The sequence below is a fragment of the Triplophysa rosa genome, linkage group LG5, assembly GCF_024868665.1.
Source record: "Triplophysa rosa linkage group LG5, Trosa_1v2, whole genome shotgun sequence".
Lineage (NCBI taxonomy): Eukaryota > Metazoa > Chordata > Actinopteri > Cypriniformes > Nemacheilidae > Triplophysa > Triplophysa rosa.
The window spans coordinates 19,218,759-19,229,475 of record NC_079894.1 but is presented as its reverse complement, the minus strand read 5'-3'; the positions used below and the strand labels follow the sequence as shown (position 1 = coordinate 19,229,475).

Here is a 10,717-nt window from a genome sequence, read left to right as displayed (position 1 = left end):
CGGGTACTTAAAGTGCACTTCTTTTTCGAGGATTTTAAATGTGAACGCACTACTCACACTATTATACTACAAAATGGCGTAGAATAGTGCACAAGTGTGCGATTTGGGATGCACCTTCTGTGATCCTTAGCTGCCACGAACATCAAAATACATCTTTTCCTTGCATTTAAGTATTTATTCATTCATTATTTCATATATAATGTTTTCTGTATACTCACATTAATTAAATTTAGCGAAGCATCGTTTATTTAATTTTATTAATGCAGTGGAGCGTAACTAAACTCCGCCCTTTCGAATTTTCACCGGAAACAGTAGACCATCCGGGTACTTAGAGGATACTCATTTCAACATACTATGATTTGGGACATACTAATTCTATTTTCGAATACTAGGTAGGACGGACAGTATGCTAATTGGGACGCAGCATTTGTTTCTTCAGGTGATAAACAATACCTGAACCTGCTTAACCACTGACAGACCAAATAGGGGCGGTTTCCCAGACAAGGATAGGAGCCAGGACTATAGTTAAATTAGTTGTTTTACAAAACATTGTTTACAAAAAAAAAACATTACGATGTGCATCTTGAGACAAAACAATTGCAGTGATATATTATATTTTAAGATATGCCAGTACAAGTTGTTTTCGATCAAGGCATCTCTAGGCTTAAGCCCTGTCCGGGAAACAGCCCGTTAATGTCATAAATTGTGTATTTGTTAAGACGCTTCTCTGTCTTCCGACACGTGCGTGGCATTTCTCCACAGCCATCATTTCCTCGACCTACAAACACACCTACCTCTCTGGACTTCAGCCATCACGAACATTATTCAGTCAAACCATCTGATCATCGCTACGCTTTTGTCTTGAAAATACAGGTAACGTAGGTCTTTATTATGATTTTGCATGCTTAGATAAGTAGTCCTATTATCATCACTGATACACATAACTTATATTTTTATCACAGAGATCAAATATAGAGGCTAAAGTTCAATATTTAGAACACTATAAAATTCGTTAAAATAGTTTCACCGTCTACAATACAATAAAATGCAAATCCATGTAGGCTAAACAAACAGACCTGAGGGCCTATAGCGTGGGTGGGATTACGCGCTGCAACAGGTTCGCTCTTCCTGTCAATCAAATTAACTTTAGAATCCGAAGAGTTCCCTTCAATATGAGAGCTGAGGAAGCGGCACCTCATATCAGCCACTTGTTTGCACATTTTTATTGGCCTACAGGGTGAATGACGCATAGTGCACTAGATGGAAGATAGGGGATGATCCAGACAGTGTAAACATTAACATTAAAGTCTTAGTTTCACGTTAATGTCACACGAGTGGTTGCACTTGAGTGCCTTCCGGTTCGGAGACATGATAGCACAGAGCTTATCATATGCATCAATCATACGCGCAAATCTGCTGAGAAAACAAAACGTATCAGACCCGTTTCAAGTCTACACAGAATGTTGTATGTTACTTAAGGCTCTATGGAAGAGATCGGACATCGCAGCCTTGATGAGTAAAGGAGAAGACAAACGCCAGTGTCACTCACCAACGTAAATAACAAGCTTCAAATGACACATCACTGGTAACACTGATCCTCCATTCTTTTCAATAGACTTTTACACCACTGTGGCTATAACGCTGTAAAATACAGCTTTGCCAGGCTGACTGTGCCGTAAACAAAACACTATTGGTTATTTTAAAAGGGGGCGCATATGTCTCTCTGTGCGCTCTCTGCATTTTTCAGTTGAGATAACGTCCACACATCAAATTATGCTGCGCGTTCCAAGGAGTTTCACTGGGACTTTAAGGGTAGAACAGTGTTGTAGACCTACACTTGATATTAAATCCTACTGGTCAAGAAATCCGACCAAGTTCAAGAACGTTGATGCTTGAGAGAAATGTCAAATGAAGTGTTGAACTTAAAACAAGATAACCCAGGATTGTTTGTGACCCTGGGTTAGAATTTTAAGTGTGAATCTCAGTCACATAGTCCTCTCCTTCTTTTTTCTGAGGTTGTGTGGCCTGCAGATGAGCCTGGTTTGGAAGATCTTCGATCGCTCGTTGTGCCCTTGTCTAATACAGGTGAGTCATTGAATGTAATCTCCCTGTGTCAGAAAGCATCGATCTTGTCCCTGCCTCTCAAGTTAAGCTCAGTCCCAAGAGTGCATGTCCATCAGGGCTATCAAACCCTCTGCTCGGCACAAACTCTGCGTGTTCTTGCTTTCCTTCTCCTGCACACGCATTTAACATGTTAGGCAGCATGACCAGGGGAACACTCCATATTCTCTATAGCCTTGGCAGGCACTTTCTGTGGACTGCATTAGGTGACAAACAGGCCTGCAAACATTTTCACAATGCTATTAGTAATGGAAACTTGCTTTATTGCTTTTATGCTGCATTCAAACAGATGAGTGTCAGTGAAAGTGTATGAGTTTACTGTCATATCGGCCGGAAATTTTATTCTTTTTAAAAGAGGCTGCTAGTCTAATTAATTTTGGGGAAGGTGTTGTATATTTTATCAAAATAATGTATGTCATAATAATTACGAAAGGACTGAATTGGAATGTGATCTGCTCAGACACAGTTATTAGAATCAGTTCTGGCATCCAGATTTTGGCCTCAGTACTTTTTTAATTGTCAGACATGGAAATCAGTATTTATGACAGTCTTGCGAAACGTAGTGACCCCCCCTTTGCCTGCGAGTAGGCACTGGGAGTTTGGGTCTTCTTTCTTATTAGTGTGCAATATTATCATATTTCACGGACGAGCAGGCCGGAGAAGGTAATTACCTGGCCCGTGCTATTAAGCCCTGTTTAATTCCATTCATTTTCGCCTGGCCGGCTCAAGCAAAGGGCTGCTGGCATTTATTTCCCGTCTGTAGATTTATGAGTACCGAGCTCGGCCAAGCCATAAAAATCTGCGAAAGAAAACCGTTCGATGTGTCAATGTGTGTTCACGCGAATGTGAAGGTGACAAACTCGCGGCCGACGACTGTAAACTTTCACACATTTATTTGCGGCTGTTATGTAAACAACATGGATAGACAATTTTATTTTTTGTTGTTATTAGAGAAAACCGACATCATTTTTTATGGACAAACTGCAGCTGAGGCCTCGTCAAGCTGTCCCTGAGATAAAGGACGCTCCGCCCGGGGAGCAAGATGGAAAGACAAATGCGATCCGATCTTTAGACGGGTGTTCACTCGCCACCTGTGAGATTTGATCTCAGTCAATTCAATCGTTGTTGTTTACCTCTCATTTAAAGATCTAAATAAAAGCCTTTGTCTCCCTTATCAGAGTTATCCTCGGGTTTAATAACAGCACGTCTCTCTTCTGCTTTTCAGCGTAACCGTGTTTCCTGGGTTTCGTGATGCATTTTTCATCATAAAAAAGCACTGATATCGGATAAGCATCTGAAGCCAAGTATTGATTGTAATTTCCTGCAACGTTCCTTTCAATCACAAGCTTTATTAAGAATCATTATTATTAAGAATCATAGTCTACAGTAGGATGGGTGACCCAACAAGCGTACAAACTGAGAATCAAGAAACAAAGACAGCCTACTGTATTATTCATTCTACCAATGATGCTTCTACAGTATGTTTTAAAAGTGGTAGATTGCTGACATTCATAAGTATTGAAATATGTGTCAGTATGCTTGAAACGTGTGTATGAGACATTGAGACTTTCTGCTGTATCTTTCATGTATTTATGTTTCATTTACACTACATTCTCTCCTATTTGACACTGCTGCCTCTGAAAACTAAACTAAACTGCAATTGGACAACATGGACAAAGGGATTTTTGTACAGGCACAGCTCAATTGATTCGTGTAACTAAAAGCTCTGCTTTGTGTGAGTCTGCCCCCTTGTGGTAACAGTGTGACATTGCGGTCCTTAATGTGTAGGTTGATATTGATGATGACCTGTGGAAGATTCTGACCATTTAGCTTTTTTCTATATGAATCATTTAAAAACTATTTAGAAGAGGTGTGTGTATTGTCCATAGTGCAGAACCTTTTTTAAAGAAGTAGGAGATTGCTTTAATAAAAAAATACTATGGACCTGCATTTTATTCATATAAACAAATATTTATTAAATTAATTTATTGATACAATAATAAAGCAAATTATGATAAATTACACTCTCAGCAGAAACACAGAATACAAAACATTGGTTGAAATTCCATTAAAAAAAAACTAAATCGAAAAGACTGAATATTTATTAAAACAGTCCTGGACAAGAATGATGTAATGTCTGTATAGTGCTTTAACTCACAAGCGAGTACATTCAGACTGACTTACTGTATGGTATATAGAAATAAAACTGTCCCATTGATTTATCCTTGAGATCCCATTTTCATTTGATATTTCCAAAGTTGTTTCTTGCTTTTCCCTCTCTTTCTCTGGATGATTTTTAGCAGTGGTTTTTTCCTCATTGTTGTTCTGTCCTTTGTTGTAGATGTAAAGGTAGTCTGTGGCGCTTCTGTGTCTTTTCCAGTTGGTTTGTGTGATGTTTCTGTTGAGTGATTTGGTTCTGTACATTGTTTTGCAGAACTCAGTGGAGATTGTGAGGTCCCTGTGGATACTTTAGCTGGTTTGGTGGACGACGTCCTGATTTTTGTCTGTAATCCTGTCGTTTTGAATGTGGTCACTGTTGATGGAGCAGTTGAGATTGATGTTACTTTTCTTGAGCTGGTCTTAGTCTCTGGTCCTGGTGTTTTGATTGGTGTAGTTGGGATGCGGGTGGATGTACTTGTTATGCAAATAGGGGGTCCTAGGGGGGGTTTCGTTGTCTTTATTCTATCTAGTTCTTTAATTGCCCTCTTGGCCCAATTATCTTCTGGATTTGAACAAATAGTTATATTTCTCCTGGTCAGGAACCTGTTCACACAAATTGTTTAGATTTTTTTGTTAGCATTGTTTAATTATGCAGCCATATATTTTTGATTCTGTGTAAAACAGCATATTGATTGGTTTATAGTAAAATAACTTTTAACTTACTGTATAGCGCTGAGATGACATAGTGGGCTATTTTGTATATAATAATCCAGAAGGTTTCCAACTGGTATGTTGGTCTTTGACACTTCAAGACAGCAGCTTTTTGGACGAAATTCTATTACATAAACACATAAGAAATGTTATTCAGTTAAATAATCTTTACAGTCACGGTCTGAAAACTCACATGCACTCTCTTATAAAGGTACACTGTCATGTGAACAAACTCTACATTTAAATAAGGCCAAAGTTACTAAAGCCAAACCACTGTGTAAAACTCTTAAAAGCTATAAAATTAAACTGATCAAAACTTACCTGCTATCACAACTCTATTCAGCTGTATATAATACAGAAGAAGCATTAGAAGAAAGAACTTCATCTTGTCATTTCACACACTTCTAACTATGAAACTGCTCTGGGTTGAAGGGTCTATGTTGAGGGAGGTCTCTCAGCCCACAAAGCTCACCACCCTTGCTGATCACTTTTCTCCATCATGTAGGCCCACAGACACCTCAATGAGGGACAGGAAGAGATGAGTGAGCTGTGGAAGACAGAAAGAAATGCATTCAACCACACAGAGGAAAGTAAGGGGTTACATAGTTTACGTTGATTGATGATTCAATATGATGACCTCATATTGTTCACTATTGCCTACTATACACTTATACTTACATACATGTAGTCTAAGCAGAGTTTTATTGGTGTGACGATTTGTTTGTAATAAGAAAAACTCTTTAAAGGGATAGTCTTTCGTCATTTATTCATCCATGTGTCATTCCTAACCTGTCTGAGTTTTTTTCTTCTGCAGAACACAAAATAAAATATTTCGAAGAATGTTGGTAACTAAACAACACTTCCCCCCATTGACTTCTATTGTATGGACACAAAACCACTAAGACATTCATTTCTCAAACTATCTTCTTTGTTTCACAGAAGAGTCAAATGCAGGTTTTGAATGACATGGTGAAGAAATATGACAGAATTATTTATTTGCGAACTATCCTTTTAATATGACCCATACAAAAAGTGTGGTGCTGGTAACATAATGCAGTATTATATCAAATATTGGTACATTATTACAATCATACTTTTATATAGCATATACTGGTTGAGTATGCATTCATATACTAGAGTATTTACATCAGGATACTTAAAAAACAATGGTGTTACCATGGTACATGTAGCAAGAAGCATGGGATTTTCATAGCAGTTTGTCAACGTACATGAAAATGGAGAGTTAGACCCGACTACATTACTGACCATGGATTACTGTTTCTATATAACTTCATCGATTCATGTTATCTGACATACTTAAAAAAACTAAAATATGTTATATGCAACATGCGAATGACAAAAGAAAACGTTGAAGTTGAATGTAACAGTAAAATCGAAATTGTGTATCTAAAAATAGAACCTTGTGCACTTTGTACTGTAAGCGCGAGTGTAAAGCAGATCCTTTAAATGCGTGTGGAAACTACAGAGGACTTAAAGGAGCCGCATTCTCAAAACCACAGGTGTTTTTCTCCTTCAGTGGGATATTCCACATTTCAGTGAGACCTTAAACAAAACCAGCTCCCACCCAGCACACACCTACAGTTCAACTGAAACTCATTTTAGATTCAATTGTCTCTTTATGACGTACGTAACGAACAAATGCACATTGTTTAATGCGATTATGCATAATGCATAGAAGATTTCAAGGTTAAAGTTAAAATTAAATTTTTCTTACTAATATCTTATCTAATGTGATGTTCTTTCAGTATGTGAAAGTTAATGTGTCTCTCTATATGAGTAACCACATGCGCATTTCCTATTTCAAACTCACCAAGAGAAACATGTGATGTCCTGTATCTGAGCTATTTGTAGAGGGGTGATGTAGATGAGACGTAACAGACCACATGCATCTCTCATCACATTTTGCTTGATAAAAGGAAATGGTTGTGCTTGCACCTGATGATGCTGGCGAGAGTGTGCAAACCTGTAGTGAAACGAACAGCAGCCAGTGATTAACGTCTCGGACACATTTCACTGTATGCAAGAAACAGAATGACATCAACTTGACCTGCGTCACTGGAAAGTGTTGTTTTATCATTTAGTCACAGTTAGAGTGGTTGCTATAGGGTACGATGGTAAGGTTTTGGCCACACTGTTGTATTTCAAGGCTTAAGTCAGAAAAACTGAAAAAATTAAGTATAGATATTTGGCATAGAGAACAAGACAGACCTTCCAAGTCTGTTTTACCTGTCTAGCTATGACAAAAACTTATACCAAGGATATATCAAATAAAAAACGGACATTTGAACTGGATCAATGTGGATGTTTTGGCAAATTTTTTCCAGCAAAATGAAGCCACGCCAGTTGTCGAGGTTGCAGTTGCACACTAAAGTGTCACACTTCAGCTACTTAATGCTATTTCAGAAACACGTTATTTACAGGAATATTTGTCACTCATTCATTCTTTCCACAATCAAAATATTCAATATTAGGGGGTTACAAAGTAAGTAAATGGTCGTCTCAACTGAAGGGAACCCCCCACACTTATAACACAATGACCTATTTTCAGCTCACTAAAACTTGATGACTGGAATATTCATGTTATGTGAGTGCATGTGATTTTAAAGATGTTTCCAAAATGACTGTTGAATTTTTATGGGTTAAATCTTTTTTTTATTGTTGTAAAGTTATTTATTGCAAATTTATTTTCAGGCTAACACGTATGCTTTGCTGTAGCATCTGACATAAAAACATACTATACAAACATAAAACAACTTGCAAGTAAAAAAACTCATTTACAAATGCACAAAATATAACAACTGATCATGAAACAATCTGACCAGTGAATCAAATCATCATTGGTGTTTACTAAATATGGTTATACAGCCATAAAGCTTTAAATAAGGATGGTCCTGTTCTCTGAGGGTACTGTCCTGTACAGTTTAGCTTCTCTCTCTGTAAAAAATCCTGAAGATTTTGGTTAGCTGTTTGATTGTGGTTGGAGATAAAGTCTGTCAGAGCAGGACTAAACACTCCTGATCTAAATACGTAAGACTTTTAAAACAGAAGGAGCTTTAGGGTTGTTTGATACAAAAGTAAGAATATTTCTCTTGCTCCTGTAAACAAAAGTGGTGAATTTTTGTATATATATATTTGTTTTCATATAGGTCATTAATTATCTTTGTTGGATTTGTTGACTTGCGCTCCTGTTTCTTATCCACGTGAAATGTCTCAGTGATTTGAGAAGAACTGTGTTGGGCGTGCTCCATTGGTTCAGTTCTTGTGGTAAAAAGCTCTTCTTTATTTGTTTTCTCAGTTGAGTTTCTTCTAAAGTTTCGTTTATAATCCCGAACCCGCAGCTCTGTTGGAGAAGCACAAAGAGTCTTTGACTGTAAACCTAATTCAACAATCTGATTGGTAGATGAAAATGTAGCTTCAGGACCAACACTGATGTGCCTAAGCACCTAAATCAACTGGTAAATGTTCATTTATTTGTGATCGTTTACATTTTTTTCTTATTATAGTGAAAAATCCAACATTTAAAACCAACTTTTTGGTTTCAAATCCACATGACACATTTTGTTAAAATTCATCACAATTTTGAGCGATTGGAGGGGAATTTGATTGCATAAAGATGCTGATTTAAATGATCTTGTATGTTAGTGTAGTACTTCTGCAATGAGGAGATTATTCGTGGAAAGAACGAGACGGACGCATTGCTTCCTCACCAGTGGTTTTACTGTGAATCAAGCACGTCAATCATAATCTAAATTCAATGTAAATCCTGCAACATGTTATTAATTTATAACAAGAGTGGCTAGACATTTAATGTAATGACATTGGATATCTTTAAGAGAAATGTACAGCATGAATGATTCAAACACATTGTTTATACTAAGCCATGCGTTAACCCTACATGGAGAAATGACATGTGACGTAACATCCACTCCGATAATAACATTCAGTATTCATAGATCGTTAACGTCAACCGCGCTTAAATCACAATTCAGAACAGGGAGAAACTAAATTCTTTCCATATACACAACGAGATTACATTCATTTTAACAACCGTACTTTATAACATCTAGTGAAGTAGCACAATTGCTATGCAAACGCACGTGCTGACCATGCGCTCTTTTGTACATTGTTCATTAAACAAAAATAATAAATAACAAAAGCAAACTTGCTACGCAACATACTGAAAACTAATGACTTTTCTTAAGCTATAAGCCAGATGAATAAATAAGTAAACAACATTAATTTTTTAACAACTACATGAACTTAAATTGACAATTGACTTCCAGTATACCACATTAGCATGTAAAGAACGTCTGGAGCTGGTTGATTGATCATTTGTTCTTCTGTTCTTGTACCTTTAAATGTGGTCACTTTTGATGTTACTGTACCTGTGCTGGTCTTAGTCTCTGGTCCTGGTGTTTTGATTGGTGTAGTTGGGATGCGGGTGGATGTACTTGTTCTGCACAGAGTGGTTCCTATGGTAGGTTTCATTGTCTTTCCTTCATCTATTGCTTTCATTGCACATTTAGCCCAGTTCTCATCTGGACCCCAACAAAGGGTTTTCTTTTTTATGGTGTGAAATCTGCACATGTGAAAGTTTTGTTCAGATTTTGTTACTTTTATTTAATTATCCAGCTAGATAATATTGATCCATTGTATTATATTTAATAACCTTTAACTCACCGTATAGCTCTGATGTTACATGGTGGGCTTTTTTGTATACTGTAATCCGAAATGCTTCCAATTGGTACTTTGGTGTTTGACACCTTAAGACAGCAACTTACTGGAGGATCCACACCTATTACAGTAGCACATTAGTAATGTTGTTTTTCAGGTAAGTAATCTTGACCTCCACAGTCTGAACTCACATGAACTCTCTTATAAAGCTACATTTTTGGCTCAACTATCTCTACATTTAAATGAAGTCAACGTTTCTAAAGCCAAACAATAATGTATAGCACTGAAGAGCTTAAGAATTAAAATGATCAGACTCACCTGCTCCCTTTGCACTTGTCAGCCGTATATGATAAAGAAGAAACGTTAGAAGAATGAACTTCATCTTGTTCTTTCGCACACTTCTAACTGTGAAACTGCTCTGGGTTGAAGGGTCTATGTTGAGGGAGGTCTCTCAGCCCACAAAGCTCACCACACTTGCTGATCACTTTTCTCCATCATTTAGGCTAGGGATGCACCGAAATGAAAATTCTTGGCCGAAGCCAAATACTAAACAACGAACATGGCTTTGCAAATTTCTTCTATTTATTTAGCCAATTTTTTCACTATTGCATAAACTGAATGGTCAAAATGTGCTTTTTATATTTTGTCTTGCTTGTCAATATAATACAATATAACTTAAATAAAATTGAACAAAACTATTAGCTTTCCTGTGGCTCAGTGGTTAGAGCATGGCGCTAGCAACGTCACGGTCATGGGTTCGATCCCAGGGGATTGCACATAGTCAGAAACAAAATGTATAGTACAATGCAATGGATGTTGCTTTGGATAAAAGCATCTGCCAAATACGTAAATGTGAAATGTAGGCTAAATTAAAACAAAAGATTGACCTCTCTCCCTTCTTGCATAGCCTATATTAGGCCTGTAACTGACTGCTGAAAGAATATACTGTACACCTACAACAAAACACTTCATTAAAAAGTGTCATTCAACATTATAAGATAAAAATATGAATATGAATAAACGAAAACTG

General features: G+C 37.1%; 1 protein-coding gene across 1 annotated transcript; it reads right to left on the bottom strand.

Annotated features, from left to right (window-relative positions):
• Positions 1–4,117: 4,117 nt before the first annotated feature.
• On the bottom strand, positions 4,118–10,085 carry LOC130554264 (mucin-5AC-like). The gene is made up of 8 exons (XM_057333777.1): positions 10,006–10,085; positions 9,694–9,808; positions 9,399–9,592; positions 8,084–8,353; positions 7,240–7,247; positions 5,314–5,335; positions 5,005–5,116; positions 4,118–4,884 (listed from the first exon to the last, which is right to left on the bottom strand). Exons 1-8 carry the CDS (start codon positions 10,067–10,069, stop codon positions 4,341–4,343), a joined length of 1,329 nt encoding a protein of 442 aa, XP_057189760.1. The 5' UTR covers positions 10,070–10,085; the 3' UTR covers positions 4,118–4,340.
• Positions 10,086–10,717: the final 632 nt, after the last annotated feature.